Source organism: Heptranchias perlo, chromosome 41 (genome assembly GCF_035084215.1).
Source record: "Heptranchias perlo isolate sHepPer1 chromosome 41, sHepPer1.hap1, whole genome shotgun sequence".
NCBI classification, from domain to species: Eukaryota; Metazoa; Chordata; class Chondrichthyes; order Hexanchiformes; family Hexanchidae; genus Heptranchias; species Heptranchias perlo.
In genome coordinates, this window is record NC_090365.1 from 14,410,430 (window position 1) to 14,431,247 (window position 20,818).

Genomic DNA, 20,818 nt, shown 5'->3' on the forward strand with positions numbered 1-20,818 from the left:
GGAGGATGTTTCCCCTGGCTGGGGGGGTCCAGAACGAGGGGTCACAGTCTCAAGATACAGGGTAGGACATTTAGGGCTGAGATGAGGAGAAATTTCTTCACTCAGAGGGTGGTGAACCTATGGAACTCTCTACCACAGAAGGCTGTGGAGGCCAAGTCACTGAATATATTTAAGAAGGAGCTAGATAGATTTCTAGACACAAAAGGCATCAAGAGATATGGGGAGAGAGCGGGAATATGGTATTGAGATAGAGGATCAGCCATGATCATATTGAATGGCGGAGCAGGCTCGAAGGGCCGAATGGCCTACTCCTGCTCCTATTTTCTATGTTTCTATGTATTGGATTACCAAGTCGCTATAGAGGCCTCATGTGTTTCCAATCTTCCATCACCAGACAAGTCACCTTAAATAGAGTCAAGTCAACCCCAACGACACCCTCCTTACCCCAACCTCCCTTCCCAACAAGGTTATTCCAAATAGTAACAACAAATCTGATTGCAAAATATCCAGCATTGGCAATATTAAATACATTTAGAAGACTTAAAAATCATTTAAGGCAAGCAATATGGAAATATTCCTCTAGACGTGGGGCACATGACGAACACAGGATTCAAGCAGGCAGATCTGGACCAAAATATATCTGACTGCTCCTGAGACCAGAATGCAAAATTAAGGAAAAGTCGGGACAAAACCAGAGGTGCAGCACAGGTTGCACTTTATTCCAAATCTCACTGCAAGATACTTGGGTAACGATCTCCAGGGTCCTCGTGCAGCAAAGCCCAGATTTCTCCCCTTCCCCTCTAACTCCACCAATACATAGTCATCCGAGGGTGCTCAGGAGCAGAAACTGCTGACTGTACTCTAGAAAAGCAGACAAGCTTTGGGAAAAAAAATCCCATCAAAGCTCAAAGGGGAACGCAATCCTTTCAGATTTGACCCTTCCATTTTCTGAACACAGCACAATGTTTGTGATATTATTGTAAGAAGGCTTAATACGTTCATGTTAAATTTTCTGTCTGCTAAGTTACACAAACTGCAAGGCAGAAAGCTTTACCTGTGCAATGTCATCCTTGTATAGGCCTCTCTTTAGACGAACCCAGGATTTAGGTTTCAGGTTGGTCACTTCCTTCACCACCTTCAGCACATCGGTCATTTCCTTGATGGGAACCATCTGCTGGTTCCAGAACCCTATCCTGAGGTTCCCCACACCCTCAATGGCCTGCTTGACATGAGTCTGTTTGTATGCCTCAATGTAAATGTACCCCTTCACGTGCTCAGGGGAAACAACGGACTTGATCTGGAGCGGCTACAGGTAGAAGAGATCAAATTTTAAAAAACAATTTCATATTTTATTCACAGAAAACTTGCAGCCAAATTCACATCATAATCAACAGTGTCAACACCAATCACAGCACTTTGTGTTAATACAAAGTTTCTATTTCCTTAACAGTACAAAAGTTAAGCAAGTGTGACTTTTTAGGGAAAAATGTGAGAATTCCAATGGTGCTAAGAATTACATTCACTGCTGAACATGTTCTCCCAATTTCCTAGTGTACACGTCTCAAGTATCTGCGAAAGTTAATGATTTAGATGGACAAACAGGAAAACCAAGATATCAAAATTCCTCGATTTTTAGAAGATAAACATTAACATAATTTGGGGAAGAGGGGGGAAGGCACAAAAAGAAACAAATGCCAGCAAAGAATTCTTTCTATTGAAAAAAGGATGTTGCAGGTATTAGGTCATATAGACACAAAAGTCTGTTTCAATCCTGTTACATGCCGAGGTGGTTGATCTCAGCTGGGGCAGCAGTTGCGGCAATACTTCAGCACGCCTGGGTTATGGGGGAGAAGGAGAACTGTCAAGGTCACCACTCGCTATTCCACTGGACATCAGTGGGGACAAGACTGAGCTCGGCTATAATCTTGACAATTGAATAACCTGCGGATACTCCCTGTATGGGCTCACACGTGCAGAATGGGGACCCGAGAAAGGCTGCTGGCATTCATGGAATGTGTCCCACCAACAGAAATGCCTTCATCAGAAACGGGGGGAAAAAGGAAATGGCGAGGCACGTGTTGATGTGCTTGAACCCATGACTAGCCTGACATGTATTGGTGTGATGAACACCAAGTAGAGGCCAGGCTACGGAGGGCGTGTTTAATAGGATAGGAAGTTATCCCCCATCACTCTCCCACACCTTCTAGCAGTTGGTTTCACAGTGCCTTGTTCATCGTGAATGATGCACAGCATGAGGACAATCCAACATTGTGCAAAACTTTTGAAACATTTCCATATCATAAGTCACTACATAAATGCAAGATTTTTTTTTATATCTTGATAACAGGGAAGAAAAATACAAAACAGCCTAGTCCTCAATAAAAAAAAAGCAGCATGGAAAATTCACCCCAGAATTCTCACATGTGTCTAGTGGCTAACTCCGACTACATTTGTTGTTCAAGAATGATAAAAAGGTACCTACTGAATCTGTAAACTGATAGGCGACATACTTCCTCATCAGTGAAATAGCAGTCGCCCGTTCCTCACCAATCTGGAAAAGGAAAAATATATCAACTAATCCGAAATTTCACCAACTACAAATCATAGAATTTTAGATCAACTTCTTTTTTAAAAGAAGGATTTGCACAAAAGTGTTACAATAACAGTGCTGACCACTGATAGATTCTTATATGCAGTACTAAACATGAATGGGTGCATGTTCTGTGCTTGTTCTGTGTTTCTCGATGAAAACAACCTTCAAGATGCAAGTTCAAGCAATCTATAAATGCTTAATGCCCGTAGTCACAAATAAAGAGAGTACAAAATGACCAGTCAAGTCCAGAAATGCCCACATTACACGTTAGATGGTGCACTGTATTCCACAATTGATTCCAATTCCTCGCAAGGCATAAGAAAAAACAAAATGTGTGGCCAACTTCAGGAAAAATGCATCCTATCTACCTAAGGCAATCAAACAAGCTCCTGGTTACTCCTGATGCATCACTGGATGTACTTTGTAACTACCCCCATTCCAATATGTCCCAATGTCCTTAAGAACACAGGAATTTAGAGGACTGCAAAAGACAATTTCCACCCACCTGGCCAGTCCCAAAGGACTGAGTTCCAACTCCACTATCTCTCATACCTATCAACAGCCCAACAAGCTGCCTTATGATTCTGTGAAATCGTAATAATGGTCGGTTAGAGACATGGGGCATGATTTTCACATGGAGGCAGGAAGGGAGCGGGGGAAGATAATTGGCCGCGAAACCCGGAAGTTAAGTTGTCGGGCCTCAATCTGCAATCGCAACCTTAATGAGGGCATTAATTTTACTTCCGGGTTTTGCGCCCTGCAGCCAGCCTGATTGGTCCACCAGTGCCTCAGCTATCGAAATGAGGTACAGTGCCCCCTTTAAGCATCGGCCTGCTGCCTTTAAGTGGGGACGGGACTTCCAGGTTTCTGTTGCGTGTGCATCCTAACAGGCCTGGGTTAAACCAGAAGTGGGCGCATTGGAGCCGGGATGCAGTCCTGCTCCAAAAATCAACTATTTCACTATTTTTACACCCCACCCGCCTTTGGGGGTTAAAATTATGGAGTCATCTTTAATACGGCAGATTTGCAAAGTTACAGTTCCATATTTATAATATTAACTTTTGGAAGAAGGAACACAGATTTTAAAACTAATTCTTCAGCTCTGGCCACAGCTTAAATGGCAGTTATCAATATAAATGAAGCAGCACATTTGATTGAAACAACACCACAGGTAGGACTTACAGCAACATGTCAAAGCTAGCATAGCAGCAAAAAAAGAGTGGGAAGTTAGAATTTCTATCTGAACCAGTCTATCATTGAAACAGGTTCCGCTGCATTCCAGTAGCTAGTGAAGAATTATAATAGGATGTTCCCCAGAAGGAGAAATATCGGCCAGGATTCCTGCTCCTGATCACTACCCAGCGACCTCTACTGTGGACGGCAGGGTCAGAATTGACCTCACTCATTCATAATGCTCCTACAGTCGAACTGCAGGTTCGCACATAGAGTAGCCACTTGAGCGGGGTTCTGCAGTGTGACCAGCCTTGTGAAACTATGCCCCGAGCAAGGAGTCAACACCTTCATTTGAGAAAATGGGCAGGAGAAAAGGCTACTGTTTTTTTATTAAAAACCTGTTCTCTAGAAATTTTAAGTCTGCAGCAAGGGTTATCTTTTCAAATGTTAAACGATCTGTGGTGCAACAGGGTGGAATCATAGCAATAGTAATAACTTGTTGCTAGATATTTATAAAATTGTGCAGAAGCATTTCCTGCAATATTTGACATATTTCCTGCAATATTTGACATATTCCCCAGAAATGCATAAGCCCCACAGTTTTAAGCATTTAGCTTGTGCAGCTGTGAACAACCATACCTTACATTTCACGGTCCACAAATTGGGATCTCTGTGCAAGTAGAGAGAAAAAAAACAAAATAGAATTAGACCAGACAATGTATGTTGACTTAGGCAAATATAATTACATATATTTCAAATTTTGAAAAATTTAGTTTCTGTTTAATAAAAAAATCACTTACTTTACACCAGGCAGTAACTGCTGCTGCGTGATGTCATCCGAGAGTTCATCTGATGCACCGTAGAAACTAATACAAGAGGGAGAAGTTAGCAGGTACAAAACTGCACAGAACAACGAGCATTTAAATAGCGCCTTTAACATAGTAAAACCTTCTAAGGCACTTCACAGCAGCAACTATCAAAGAAAATTTGATGCCGAGCCACATAAGGAGATATTAGGACAAGTTGGTCAAAGAGGTCGGTTTTAAAGGAGCGTCCTAAATGAGGAGAGAGAGGTGGAGAGGTGGAGGGGTTTAGGGAGGGAATTCCAGAGCTTAGGGCCAAGGCAGCTGAAGGCTGTGGGGGGGCGATGAAAATCAGGGATGCGCAAGAGGCCAGAATTGGAGGAGCACAGAGATCTAGGAGGGTTGTAGGGCTGGAGGAGGTTACAGAGATAGGGAGGGGTGAGGCCACGGAGGGATCTGAAAACAAGGATGAGAATTTTAAAATCGAGGCATTGCCGGACCGGGAGCCAATGTAGGTCAGCGAGTAGAGGGGCGGTGGGTGGACGGGACTTGGTACGAGTTAGGATATGGGTAGCAGAGTTTTGGGTGAGCTCAAGTTTACGGAGGATGCAAAGTGGGAGGCCGGCCAGGAGAGCAGTGGAATAGGCGTGTCTAGAGGTAACAAAGGCATGGATGAGGGTTTCAGCCACAGATGAGCTGAGGCAGGGGCGGAGATGGGCGATGTTACGGTGGTGGAAGTAGGCAGTCTTGGTGAAGGAGAGGATATTGGGTCAGAAGCTCGGCCAGGGTCAAATAGGATGCCGAGGTTGCAAACGATCTGGTTCAGCCTCAGATAGTGGCCAGGGAGAGGGGGATGGAGTCGGTAGCTAGGGAATGACGTTTGAGGCAGGGACTGAAGACAATGGCTTCAGTCCTCCCAATATTTAATCGGAGGAAATTTCTGCTTATCCAGTACTGGATGTTGGTCAAGCAGTGTGAAAAATCTATAACAGTGGAGAGGTCAAGAGAGGTGGTGGTGATGAGGTAGAGCTGGGTGTCGTCAGTGTAAACGTGGAACCTTAGGCTATGTTTTCGGATGATATCGCCGAGGGACAACATGTAGATGAGAAATAAGCGGGGGCAAGGATAGATCCTTGGAGGACTCCAGAGGTAATGGTGTGGGAGCGGGAAGAGAAGCCATTGCAGGTGATTCCCCGACTTCGACTGGATAGATAAGAATGGAACAAGGCAAGGGCAGTCTCACCCAGCTGGACAACAGAGGAGAGACATTGAAGGAGGATTGTGTGGTCAACAGTGTCAAAGGTTGCAGACAGGTCGAGAAGGACAAGGAGGGATAGTTTACCACGGTCACAGTCATATAGGATGTCATTTGTGACTTTGGTAAGAGCCATTTCAATGCTGTGGCAGGGGAAACCTGATTGGAGGGGTTCAAACATGAAGTTGCGGGAAAGATGGGCATGGATTTGGGAAGCGGGAACACAGACATGATCTTTGACATGAAGAGGCTTATCTGCAGAAGAGTGCACTGAAGTGGAATTGCTGGACCAGAGCAAGCTAAGCATGGCTAGTGAAAAGAGAGCTGAGGCAATACAACGCAATCTCAGCTAAGGGTTTAGGGCTGTATATGAAAATGTAAATTTAAAATGAAGGTTCATATCTCTGTAAAACAAAGATTACACAATATCTTATTACAATCCCTTCTTCCTGTCAGCTGATTAACTTCTCCCTGGTCCAGGGTCACTATTGCCTGGTGTTACATGACAGAGACGAGTGGAAAAAACCCTCCAGCCATAAAAGATAAACTCACGTTTATCTTACCAGATTGAATACCATGTAATATTTTAATACAAAACCCTGCAAATGAATTTCAATATAGATAAACATGAGCTGGTGCATTTAGTAGGAAGAATAAGGAAGCCACGTACTGCTTGGATAATAAGAGTCTAAATGGGATAAAGGAGCAAAGGGGTCTTGGGGTACAGATACACAAATCACTAAAAGTATCGACACAGGTTGATAAGGCCATAAAAAAAGCAAACCAAGGGTTCATTTCTAGAGGGATAGAATTGAAAAGCAAAGAAATTATGTTAAACTTGTACAGAACCTTGGTTAGACCACACTTGAGAGTATTGTGCTCAGTTCTGGTCTCTATATTATAAAAAGGATATAGAGGCATTGGAGAGGGTACAAAAAAGATTCACAAGGATGATACCAGAACTGAGAGTATATATTTACCAGGAAAGGCCGAACAGGCTGGAGCTCTTTTCTCTAGAAAAGAGAAGGCTGATAGGTCGTTAAGATAACAAAATGGTTTGATAGGGTAGACATACAGAAAATGATTCTACTTGTGGGAGAGTCCAAAACTTGAGGTCATAAATGTAAGATAGTCACTAATAAATCCAACAGGCAATTCAGGAGAAATTCCTTTACCCAAAGAGTGGTGGTAATGTGGATCGTCCTATCACAAGGAGCAGCTGAAGCAAATAGCATAGATGCATTTAAGGGAAACCTAGATAAGCACGAGGGAGAAAGGGATAGAATAGTATGTGGATAGAGTTAGATGAAGAGGGGTGGGAGGAGGCTCGTGTGGAGCATAAACACCGGCATAGACAAGGTGGGCTGAATGGCCCATTCTGTGCGGTAGACTCAATGCTTGGGATATGTTCAAAGCTACAACAGATTCTCTGGACTCATCAATGTAGTTTCACAGATATGGCTCCTACCGGAATTGATGATGAATAATTGGTTAGAACTCAAGAACGCTTGGAACAAGAAAAAGGCATTTCTCCCATCAAACCTCTACGGAATTTCTAGTTAATCGTCCTGGTCTTTGTTACCCACCATTGTGGCCTCGTGCAAGGTGGAGACCGCTTGTTTGATCCCTTGATTGTGATGATAATGTTAAAAACCTTATTTCCCACACTAAAGTGGCAAAGCAAGATGGTGTTCAAAAAATATTGACCACTGGAAAGGGATGATGTAGCTGAGGGATCAAAGACAGAATCTATTTGGTTAGAATTAAGGAACAATAGAGGAGCTGTTACGCTGCTGGGTGAGGACTATAGGCCACCAAATAGTGGGAAGGAGATAGAGAAGCAAATTTGCAGGCAAGTTACAGAAAGATGCAAGAACTATAGTAATGATAATGGGGGACTTCAATTATCCCAATAAAGATGGGATAGTGAAAGTGTAAAGGTTAAATAGGAGGTTGAAATGTGTACAAGAGAACTTTCTTGATCAGTGTGTTTCCAACCCAACCAGGAAGAAAGCAGTGCTGGATCTAGTTCAGGGGAATGAAGTGGGGCAGGTGGAGTATGTTTCAGTGGAGGAGCATTTGGAGAACAGTGATCATAATATCATTAGGTTTAGAATAGTTATGGAAAAGGACAAGGAACAATCAAATGTGAAAATACTTAACTGGAGGAGGGCTAATTTCAGCGAGTTAAAAAGGGATCTTGCCCAGGTGGATTGGAGTCAAAAATTTGTAGGAAACATAGTAATTAAACAATGGGAAGCCTTCAAGGAGGAAATGGTTTGGGGACAGAGTAGACACATTCCCAAGAGGGGGAAAGGAAGGGCATCCAAAGTTAGAGCTCCCTGGATGACTAAAGATATAACGATTAAAATGAAACAGAAAAAGGAGGCTTATGACAAATGTATATATAATATATGTAGAAAACCAAGTTGAATACAGGAAGTACAGAGGAGATCTAAAAAAGGGAATAAGCAGGGAAGAGAGAGAGTATGAGAATAGGTTAGCAGCTAACATAAAAGGGAGCCCAAAAGTCTTTTATAAATATATAAATAGTAAAAGGGTAGTCAAAGGAAGGGTGGGACCGATTAGGGACAAAAAGCAAGATCTTCTTGTGGAGGCAGTGGGCATGCCTGAGGTACTAATGAATACTTCGCATCGGTCTTCACTAGAGAAGAGGATGCTGCCATTGTAACAGTAAAGGGGGAGGTAGTGGGGCCATTGGATAGGATAAAAATAGATAAAGAGGAGATACTTAAAAGATTGGCAGGACTCAAGGTAGAAATGTCACCCGGTCTAGATGGGATGCATCCTCGGTTACTGAGGGAAGTAAGGGTGGAAATTGCAGAGGCTCTGGTCACAATCTTCCAATCCTCCTTAGATATGGGGACAGTAGGATTGCAAATGTTTCACCCCTATTCAAAAAGGGGAGAGGGATAAACCCGACAATTACAGGCCAGTCAGCCTAACATTGATGGTGGGAAAACTTTGAGACACAACAATTTGGGACAAAATTAATTGGCACTTGGGCTAATAAATAAATAAGAGTCAGCACAGATTTGTTAAAGGAAATCGTGTTTGACTAACTTGATTGATTCTTTGATGAAGTAACGGAGAGGGTTGATGAGGGTAGTGCGGTTGATGTTGTTGTGGGAAAAAAATCACCACTCGGAGTCAGACTGGTGATTTTTTCCCACAACAATGTTATGTATATGGACTTTCAAAAGGCATTTGCTAAAGTACCACATAATAGACTTGTTAGCAAATTAATAATCCCATGGGATTAAAAGGGACAGTGGCAGCATGGATACAAAATTGGCTAATGGATAGAAAGCAGAGAGTAGTGATGAACGTTTTTCACACTGGAGGGAAGTTTACAGTGGTGTTCCCCAGGGGTCAGTATTAGGACCACTGCTCTTTTTGATATATATTAATGACCTGGACTTGGGTATAATTGCAAAGTTTGCAGATGACACAAAACTCAGAAATATAGTAAACAATGTGGAGGATAGTAACTGACTTCAGGACACAGGTCTGGTGAAATGGGCAGACACACGGCAGATGAAATTTGACACAAAAGTATGAAGCGATACATTTTAGTAGGAAGAATGAGGAGAGGCAATATAAACTAAATGGTACAATTTTAAAGGGAGTGCAGGAATAGAGACCTGGTGAAGTATGTACACAAATCTTTGAAGGTGGCAGGTCAAGTTGAGAAGGCTGCTAAAAAAGCATGTGGGATCCTTGGCTTTATAAATAGAGGCATAGAGTACAAAAGCAAGGAAGTTATACTAAACCTTTACACAACACTAGTTAGGCCGCAGCTGGAGTGTTGTGTTCAATTCTGGGCACTACACTTTAGGAAGGACGTCAAGGCCTTATAGAGGGTGCAGAAGAGATTTACTAGAATGGTACCAGGGATGAGGGACTTCAACCATGTGCAGAGACTGGAGAAGCTGGGGCTATTCTCCTTGGAACAGAGAAGGTCAAGGGGAGATTTGATAGAAGTGTTCAAAATCATGAATGGTTTCGATAGAGTAAATAATGGGAAACTGTTTCCAGTGGCCGAAGGGTCGGTAACCAGAGGACACAGAATTAAGGTGATCGGCAAACGGGCCAGAGGCAACAAGAGGAATCATTTTTTTTACGCTGCAACTTGTGATGATCTGGAATGCACTGCCTGAAAGGGTGGTGGAAGCAGATTTTAAAAGGGAATTGGATAAATACTTGAAGGGGAAAAATTTACAGGTCTATTGGGAAAGAGAAGTGGAATGGGGCTAATTGGATAGCTCTTTCAAAGAGCCGGCACAGGCACGGTGGGCTGAATGGCCTCCTCCTGAGCCATACCAACTATGAAATGATGTCTGTCCTCAAGTTCTACAATGCAATGGGTATAGAATCGTAAGATTTACTAAATTTTTTTTAAAAACATGTCCAAGAAACAGAATACTTACTGGTCTCCTGCCGTTGGCTTGGCATATTTATTCATATAATATTCACCAAGTTCCTCTTCTCTTTTGTCTCTGCAAAATTAATTGAATTATTAGCTGCATGAATTATTAGCATTGCAGGTACAACATAAGGGTATACCATGATTATTTCAACATATTCAATTACAGTCACAACTAAAATCACACTATAGCTGGGACCGTACATAACTCTGAAGCAGAGTTTCCACCTGGGCTTTTCACGTTTGAATGGGTGGGGCCCTCGACTCACTGCTCCTCTCATTTTTTTGTTCCCGATGCTTGCTGAGCTGTCCGCATTAACTGCACACGCCAAATTCAAAATTAAAAAAAGGGGAATTTTCATAGCCCTTGACTGTACTGTGACAAAAGTGTTTTCTGTTGTGATTCTGTGATAGTGATTCTGTGCCAGCGCAACAATTATGAAATACAAATATTAACAATTAAGCAGCTGAAAACGACAGTATAGCATAAAAGCAGCATCAGCGAATGGTTTTCATTCACAGTCACAAGTTGGAAGAGGTTTGGTTTTTCAAAGTAATGGAAGTCAAGTTAGTTACTGATGTGTAAAAACTTTTAGCATTCATTAAAACTTTAAAAGAATTTTCTCTGCTCTCCTAAAATTGCAGTGCTTTACTGAGCTGCAGGGCCATAGGTGGCAGAGGCTTTCTCGTAGCTTGCCTAAGTGACCATTCTTCGCCCGTCATCTGGGACAGTGAGTCTCAGCATGCCATCTGGCTGTGGAAAGGAGAGCAACAGAGCCAAGATCGATCCTGACCTCACCACATCTCCACTTTCCAGCAGGAGTCACTGATTGGTGATCAGGAGTGGGCATTCTGCTAACACAATACATTAAAATCTTAATTAAATGGATTAGGTAAAGAACCATGGCACAACTAAATGGGGAATTATTACAGCAGGTGTTGCAATATATGTCCAAAGACCATAACAGATCAATTATAGATAAACCTGCATTTTTATGGGAAAGGATAAATTGAGAGTGCATTACAAGGATTTCTATAATATAATTTATATCCCATATATACGAACACAAATTCCCATCTCAGCAATGTCACTGTGGGAGGCAAAGTAAGAGTGAGAGAATTCTCAGGCCACTCAAATACCTCCGTTTGGCCAGTATTGTTGGAAGCACAGGAGTAGATCGTCCACTTTCTTGGCTAAAGTTGACATATGGCCTGGTGGCAACATTATGAGGGGGAGGCCTGAGATGGAGAGGTTCTCCCTAAAACTTATGGGGAAGGTAAAAAAAAAGTTACCTCCAGTGATTCAACAGTCTTCTTGCTCCTGAGTGATCTTCATCAAGGACCAGGTTGTCAATGTTGGAAGCTACAGAGTACAATAAACCAGATGAAGAGGCAACATATCAGCAGACAAATTAACCCCTACTTGTCCGCCGATTAGCTATTATTGCATGGTTGGACTTTAAATTTTTGCCCCTTCCAAGTTGTAGTTCCCTCAACAATACAAGGGTTAAATATCTACAAAGGCAGACAGATCAACTCAGGTTCCATCAACCAAGCATAAACTGGGGCTCAAATCAATATTCAGGAATGAATCACGCTATTTGCGCAATTAGACAACATTTTTAAATGAGATGGAAACCCAGAACTAACCCTAAATTACATACGGCAAAGCCCAATGCAAAGTCACATCCAGGGATTTTATTTTTAAAAGGGCCTTGGGTGAAGAGCAACTTGCAAATTTATAAAGGATTTTAATTGAAATGTACCCACAGAATAGAAGCATGAGGTAAACAGCTGCAATTGACACACTGGAGCGCGGTCATTATTCTTGTTCCATGCTTTTTAAGCAGAAGCTAGCAGTTACTGACTGAATTGTAACCTCTTCTGGCAGACAGCTAAAACTACAAGCTTCTTTATAAACACTATCAGGAAACAGGACTCATTTGTAATAGGGCATCATAAACAAGGCTACGTTTCTCATAAGATAGACGTTCTGTACCCCAAGCAATAACTGATAAAACATCTCATGTATGGCAAGTACTTCAAAGTAATATGTAGCCGTGGGACTTGAACCCTATTTTATAACTTATGCAAACTCACTCTACATAGAGAACACTTGGAAGTAATCGATTAAAAGACTCGGCATTTTAAATTTGTCAGTTAATTAACCACCCCATATTTGATCCAATGTGACGAACAGAGGAAGCCAATACTTTGATGTTCCTTTTGCCACTATTTAAAGCATGCTATAAATGTCAAGAGCCCAACAACTACAGCAATTAACACATTTAGTTTATAACCATATGTGGGTTTTTGAGAGCTACATCCAGCCAATGAAATCAGTTCCCAGTTAAATCAGTAGAGTACACTTAGCTGGAAGTGTAATTTAGCAGGCACACAGCAAAAGTTTAAAAGGAATGCACAGCAGCCTAGCCCATCAGCAGTCTACAATGGCACACCACGGCTTCATGATTTCCCACTGTGTGTATGCCTTTAAACTAAGGAGACAGCTAGTTATCCATCTCTTAGGAACTAGCTAGGAAACAGCACTGGCAAAGATTCAAAAGCAAGTCTCCCTTTTCAGAAGAAGCAAACAGTGGTGGGAAACTCCCAAGAATGTAAATAGATCAGGGGGGCAGGGGGAACACAAGGCTGATTTATCCATGAAGAGAAGCTGTGGAAGTCACCTCACACAAAGAAATTTGCCCTTTTTATCAAATCAGCCAGTCATATTAATACTACTTCTTAAGTGAATGTCAATTAATCACAAAACAATGAAAGCATATAAAAATCTTTGTTTTGTTTCTGTCCCCTTTTAATAAAAAAAACTTTGATATTTCCAAATTTGAGATATTTACACAGGCTGTATTCCTACATTGGGGGAAAAAAAATACAATCTCTTCCTGCATGGTCATTCATGAATCGACCGGCAATGTCCTTTTAAAGGAAAGTGGGCACTGCAGTAAGCAATTCCCCTTGCAGTGAATTCCTATTGCAAAGTCAATGCAAGGATGCTGAGTGCTTCACTTAAGGAAGGAAGCAAAACTGACAGACAAGTAATCCCAGGCTGCTCTCATAGCTCAACAGACAGATCAAGAGTGGTAGGTGTGGCGATCTTGGAGCAGATTGCCCATCACCTTCTCAAGCAGAGAATGGTGCAAAGAGGATCATTAAGAACGCTGCCTGTATGGAACACCCACCAACAATCTACAGTAGATCACACTAGAAAGTCAAGTGCAGGAGGTCATCCCATGTTAGCTTTCTATTGTATTCTGTTTTTGATTTAAAAACAATTTCTTTTACTAGTATAATTGAGAGGAAACTAAAGATTTTGACTTAAATGATTCAGATGTCTCCTATGAAAATGGTACGAAAATACAGAAATTAGCTGGAAGCTCAGCAGCTGGACTGAAGAGCTTAAACAGAAACTCCAATCCCCGCTCGCTCCACCAATCCTTGAGGAAGATAAACATGCACTGTTAGTCTTACTCAGTTTGGGGCAAACAAGTCTGAATATCAAGCAGCAGTAGAACTTGAACCATTACCATAGCAGCCCACCAAGCAAAAGAAATTAAAAGATAGACGACACTTTGGTTATAGGAAAGCAAAGTATATTGTCAGATGGTTTCATGTAGTACACTATATAATTTTAAATTACAGCCGAAGTAAATCAACCCAAAGCTTGCATAAATAAGCACACTTGGCCTTGAAATTACCCCGTGCAAATATTAGTGTCTGAATATATCATAAGTGTGCATACTATTTTAACAGCATATGGGTGTTGGCCCATATGAATGCTTAACATGCACATACGAAGCTCCGGCTGTTACTTTAACAGAAATGTTTACTCAAATTCATCCATTAAAATGGAGGACAAAGGAATTTTGCTAATATTCACACAGTGCTATTTCAAGGCCCTAAATATTTATAATCCATAGACTAATATGTTTAAAGCTCTAAAACAATATGCAGAATCGGGCACATACCTTCAATTTCTTCTGTTCAGAAGGCAACACAGTAAAGAGCCAAACAATACCACCAAAATCAATCACATGGTGAATGGGGGAACAAAAATGTAAGGATAAAAATTAAAACATGGCACATAAGCAGGAATGTATGATGTATTAAAAACAAAAATGAAAAAAAATACAAGGGCAAAATGGACAGGTTTTCAAAGCGAGCACTCACAGACTGAAATGGTAAACTACTATTTCACTAGGGCTTTAATTAAACCCAGGCCCTATTAAAACAAAACATGCTTAGTTTTCAAACAACATCCCTATTAATCTGTTTCAGCATAGTGATTGGAATCTTGGTCTACATGCATCGATAGTTCAAGTGTTACCAATAGTGAGAACACCCGGTACTCCACCTACACCCGTCAACATATATTCCAAGGCAGTAAAAAAAATGTGCAAGTCCTGTGCCTCACTGACATGGAATATAATCGTGATCAGCTACATGAGTAATTTGAGGATGTGTTGACCAGTTAGTTGATGAACATAAGCTTTTTTATATACAAGATGGCTAGTCTTCAAAAACTTGTCCTGGCGCCACCTAGTGGCCAAAGCCTGCAGCTGACATTGCAAAATTGAATGGGAAACTTTGACATAGCAATTTGCAGTGGTAAATGACAGAACGGGGTGCCAATAATCGTGATAACAGAGCAGGGTTTGCATGCAAAAAGTGCAAGTTGTTTGCAAGATTTTTAATGTATATATAAATATTTTACACACATAAGCACTGATTTGGTGAAGGCTCTGACATATCTATTTGGCAGAAGTGTACCTCTCTGCAGCTTTACATGGTATGTCTCTGCACCAACTTAATTCCAAAAAAGCTGGCCCTCACACAAAGAAATAAAGGTACTGAAGTCTAAGATTGAGAAATAAGCTTTATATAAAAGTGTCACTCTAATTAGTGTTTTTTAGAATAGAGATGTGAAAGCAGTCTAGTTTTATGCCTACATAATTAAACATATGGCAAGAGATTTTAACTGCAAAAGTACATCAATACAAATGGAAAAGCTGTCAACCATTAACAGGTTTACTCTCTGGCTTTATTAAATTCTTAAATAATTTAGGTACGTAGGCCGTGAAATTGCACTGTGCAATATTAGTTTGTATGAGGTTTCTTTGTCTGCTGTTATAACCTGTTCATTTTAAAATGACTTAATGTTGCCATTAAAATGGCAAACAAAGGAATTTCATATAAATGTGTTAAGTGCTTTGTGCACCCAATATCTCAGTGCTGTTTCAAGATCATAATTTTCTGAGAATGTACATTTCCTTTCATTTTTAAGAAAAGGCAACTTTTGATGCTCCACTTGAATTATCTTGCATCAGCGGTTTATCAGATAGCTTGAGATCATCACAACTACTTCCTTAAAAATGAAATTAGACCAGGTCCTACATATTGTTGCATGAATATGCATGTTTTTTAATACACACCAATAGAGTCTAATATTTTCAATTGAATGTGTCGGAACAGCCCATGTAAGGGCCCATTGTGGTGGTATTGCTGCAATTCTCTTTCATGCCTGGCAGAAATCAAAATTATTGTATAGCAAAAGTTCCAGTAGTGCAAGTCAGCTCAAAATATAGAAGCTGAAATCAATTATCAAAACAGTCTGGATATATTCTGTGAGTGTTCCCCTCATTGTGGTAAGCTTATATGGTAAGGACAATAATTTGGAAAACAAGGCATGGAAGCAAATTTACTGCTTGAAAGGGCAACTAAAATTCTTTTTTTTTTAAAAAAAAACTTTCAAAAATACTAAACTTTTATTCTTGCTTTCAGTTACTCTGCATTTTTGATTGCTTTTATTTACATGCCTATATTTGTTCCTCTGTGGTTCACTGGACCTGTTCAACTCAAAGAATCTCGGATCAAACATGCAAGTTGATGGAAAAATTATTTTCCAAGCTGAAAATCACAGATCATTGGGGAAAATAATAAGACCTTTCCCCCCCCCCCCCAATTTTCTGCCCTCTTTCCCTAAAGGTGCTGACTCCAGCTGAGGTTTGGTCCCACAAGTGCTGGGACCCATTTGCTACCTCACCCAAGTAGCCATTCTTCATATGCAATTATAGACAGCGATTGTCAGCAGGCTAACTGACCACCAGGGCAGCTCAGCAGAGACTGACCCTGTCCACACATGAGCACCCTTGTTTAGCTTTGTTTGGACCAAGCCAATTGCAGCATGAAGGCCAAACATCGCACCAACTGCTGCCCTGGGATGAGGTCAGCTAATTTAGCACATCCGACTCTAGGCTTTTTGGTCTACATGGTTTAGAATCACAAGGAATGGTTAGTAGGGAAACAGAACACTGTTTGGTTCTAGCCAGATTTCTGCTTCCCACAGTCACTGACTGTGAAACAAAGGAATGTGGAGGCAAAAATATAAATTGCTTTTATTTTTGCAGAAAACAAGTTGCGATGAAGTAGCTCCTACAGTCCTGGTTTTTATGCCACTGGATAATGCAAGAACTTAATATATCATCATCCAAGTACAGATTGTATAGGTAATACACAGAATGTATCATATTGGTGGAAATTTTGCTGGTAATTTAAATTTGGTACTTCCAATAAGTTAGCAAAAGTGGCAACTTAGAATTCCATTTTTTAAAATTTCTCAAACAAAAATCTTTATTTTAAAAAGGGCAATTATTCTTCTCCCTACATTGGATATTTTCACTGTATTGGCTAATTCAGGTCCTGCCTTAGATACCAAGACATATACACGCATTACACTAGTAACACATACAGGAACAAATACGGGCTCACTATATAAATGAGTGCACAGAAATTAGAAACAAATAAAGGTGAGACACTTCTTTTGAAGTGTGTTGTTCTTAGGTTCAGTTGTCCTTTGCACAGTAACTAAAAGGAAGCAAGCATAAATGTTACAAACCAGCAATTTAACAATATGTAATAAAATGAATCATGTTGGTTTAATCTGTGGTCTTTCACTCATTCAATCCAGCTCAATACTGTTGAATCACCAACTAGTGATCCTTAAAACAAGGCTCGCCTGCTTGTGACCTCAAATTGCCTGCTGTGTTGTACAATAATGGAGGATAATTGCACAGCAAGTTAGGTTTATAGATAACTTTTCACAAGATAGGAATGGATGAAGGATCCCTTTCGCTCTATTTGAATCACATCCTTCCAGAATACCAATCCAATCACTGTCCCACTACAGCTTTAACATTCACCTGAACAGGCAGACAGGACCGCAGTTGAATGTTTCATCTGAACGAAAGCATCTCCACTCTCCCGACCCAAAATTCATCTAGGGCAGCCACTGCCCAGTTCCTCGCAGACTCCTAGTTTCTCTCACCTGAGTATTGCAGCAGCTCCCAGACATCCCAGTACAGAACAATGCCATGACTCTTAATTCACCATGACAGCAGCAGGAAGACCATCTGGCTCAGTCCAGTCCCCCTGTTCCCTCCTATTCCCAGCCCCCAGTTTCTCTCTCACCCACATTTTACAGCAGCTCGTCAGTAAAAGGAAACGTATGAGTGGCACAGAGAATGGGAGACTAAAAGAGTAGATAGACAGAAGGAGAGGCTTACAGAAAGAGGGAGAGAGAAATGAGAGAAAGTATGTGAAAGACAGAGAGAGCGAGAGAAGATGAAGAATGGAAGACAAACTGAAAGACGAAGAGGGAGTGGGATAGAAGCAGAGGCACAGTTACAGGAAAAGAACTTAAAAAAATATTCTTGCCCATGAACGATGCTTGGGGAGATCAACTGGTTACCATCTAAAGTCATAGCTGGTGAGCCTAGTGCAGGATCACTAGCATGTGAATGAGTTACTGTACCTGTGAATAAGGTGATTAACTAGATTCTCACAAACACTTCTGGCCTGTATATTAATACATAACTATATAAGTTATTATTAACATATGGATACCAGCAACACCCTATTAATGTAATCAAGGTCTAACTTGTGAACCAAATATTATTTGACCAACAGAGTGATGAGTAAGACATTATCCCCAATTCTTACATTTTTCAGTTACTTTATGTAGTGGAAATATACAGGTGAAAGCTGAATACAAAGAGCCATTTTATACATTTTGTTTACAAAAAAAACCTGTATTGGTCAAACACACAAACCAGAAGAGATGGCGAAAATCACATTTGCACAAAGTTAGTATGTTTCAGATTGCTATCAGCAAAGTATATAATGTCAGCACTAGACAAACCTTTCTCAAGGATGTCCTCAGCTCCATCCTCCCACTGATCTTCATCTTCATACTCATCGTCCACATCTTTTTAAAAAAAAACAAAAAGAGTTCAATTTTTCTGATATTCATTTGGCCATGAATTACCTTTTAAAAGCAAACAATGCATTGGTTGTTTTGGCGATCAACTTATTATCTTTGAGAATGATTCTCATGGCATTTCCCATGGGCACGAAGACGCTACCTATTACACAGATTGTTAGGGAGAAATCATTTTTAAGCAGTGCAACTTTAAAACTAAAAATATTTGTATCACTTCCAAATGAAAATCACATCTGCAAACTCACTGAACTTCAAATATTTGTGACACCCCCCCGCACCCACCCTTGCCGGCGAGTAGTTATGGGAAGGTTAGACTCACTTGATAGGGCACTTTCATACTACAGGTACTGGCCTCAAGACATGTACCGTACAGAACAATGTAGGGTGGGCAGACTGAAATTCTACTGCCAGCAATTCTATATCAACTCTCTGTGCACTTTCACACAGGTATAGCATTCTGCTCACGAGCATCCAAATGGCAGCTGAATTTTGATGTTAGCCGAGTATGAGCTGTCACCTCCCAGTGGATTGGAAGGCAACACATGTAACCCCACTATCCAAGAAAGGAGGGAGAGAGAAAACAGGGAACCACAAGCCAGTTAGCCTGGCATCAGTCGTCAGGAAAAGTCGTCAGGAAGTGCTAACAGGACACTTAGACTATTACAATATCATTAGGCAGAGTCAACATGGTTTTATGAAAGGGAAATCACTTTTGACAAATTTATTAAGAGTTTTTTGAGGATGTAACTAGCAGGGTAGATAAAGGAGAACCAGTGGATGTCATATTTGGATTTTCAAAAGGCATTCAATAAGGTGCCACATAAAAGGTTCTTACACAAGATGTTGGGGGTAATATATTAGCATGGATAGAGGATTGGTTAACGGACAGAAAAGAGAGAGAGAGTAGGGATAAGCAGGTCATTTTCAGGTTGGCAGGCTGTAACTAGTGGGGTTCCGCAAGGATCGGTGCTTGGGCCTCGGCTATTCACAATCTATATTAAATGATTTAGATGAAGGGGCCGAGTGTAATGTATCCAAGTTTGCTGACGGTACAAAGCTAGGTGGGAAAGTGAGCTGTAAGGAGGACACAAAGAGTCTGCAAAGAGATATATACAGGTTAAGTGAGTGGGCAAGAAGGTAGCAGATGGAGTATAATGTGGGGAAATGTGAGGTAGGAAGAATATTTTTTAAAATGGTGAGAAACTATTAAATGTTGGTGTTCAGAAAGACTTGGGTGTCCTCGTACAAGCAACACAAAAAGCTAGCATGCAGGTACAGCAAGCAATTAGGAAAGCAAATGGCATGGTAGCTTTTGCTTTCCTAATTGCAAGGGGGTTGGAGTACAAGAGTAAGGGAAGTCTTACTACAATTGTACAGACCTCACCTGGAGTACTACGTACAGTTTTGGTCTCCTTACCCAAGGAAAGATACAGTCGCCCCAGAGGCGGTGCAACGAAAATTCATTAGATTCATCCCTGGGATGAGACGGTTGTCCTATGAGGAGATATTGAGTAGAATGGGCCTATACTCTCTGGAGTTTAGAAGAATGAGAGGTGATCTCATTGAAATATATAAGATTCTGAAGGGCTTGACAGGGTAGATGCTGAGAGGTTGTTTCGCCTGGCTGGAGAGTCCAGAATTATGGGCATAGTTGCAGGATATGGAGTCGGCCATTTAAAACTGAGATGAAGAGGAATTACTTCACTCAGAGGGTTGTGAACTTTTGGAATTGTCTACCCCAAGGGCTGTGGATGCTGAGTCGTTGAGTATATTCAAGGCTGAGGTAGATAGATTTTTGGACTCTAGGGGAATCAAGGGATATGGGGATCAGGCAGGAAAGGGGAGTTGAGGTTGAAGATCAGCCATGATCTGACTAAGTGGCGGAGCAGGCTTGAGGGGCCATATGGCCTACTCCTGTTCCTATTTCTTATGTTCTTATGTCACGTCCTTAACATTAAAAAGATTCCAATGGACTGCACCGACCTTTAAATTTCACTTTGCACACAACTGTCGGCAAGACTGCAGCAGGCGCGAAGCCAAAGCAGAATAAGACAACCTCCTGGCAGTGCTCTCACACTGTTGGGCAAACTGTGCTTTCAGTGCTTCACACCCTAATTACACGGGAGTATGCTGACTTGAAGCCAAAACAGCTCTAAGTCAACACACATTGGATAGCATAACTGGCTCACTGAATTAAAATGCATCTTTTCCCATCCATAGTTACGTTCCTCCCCTTCAATAATCAAATAAG

At 41.2% G+C, this 20,818-nt stretch overlaps 1 protein-coding gene across 1 annotated transcript in view; it reads right to left on the reverse strand.

Annotated features, from left to right (window-relative positions):
• Positions 1 to 20,818, reverse strand: part of supt5h (SPT5 homolog, DSIF elongation factor subunit) — a 91,832-nt gene that overhangs the window by 42,889 nt on the left and 28,125 nt on the right. Inside the window, exons 4-10 of the mRNA XM_067975145.1 lie at positions 18,487 to 18,552; positions 11,565 to 11,634; positions 10,276 to 10,344; positions 4,567 to 4,632; positions 4,406 to 4,436; positions 2,483 to 2,551; positions 1,055 to 1,306 (exon numbers count right to left, since the gene is read on the reverse strand). Coding sequence (XP_067831246.1) covers positions 1,055 to 1,306; positions 2,483 to 2,551; positions 4,406 to 4,436; positions 4,567 to 4,632; positions 10,276 to 10,344; positions 11,565 to 11,634; positions 18,487 to 18,552 — 623 coding nt within the window. The remainder of the gene's footprint in view (positions 1 to 1,054; positions 1,307 to 2,482; positions 2,552 to 4,405; positions 4,437 to 4,566; positions 4,633 to 10,275; positions 10,345 to 11,564; positions 11,635 to 18,486; positions 18,553 to 20,818) is intronic.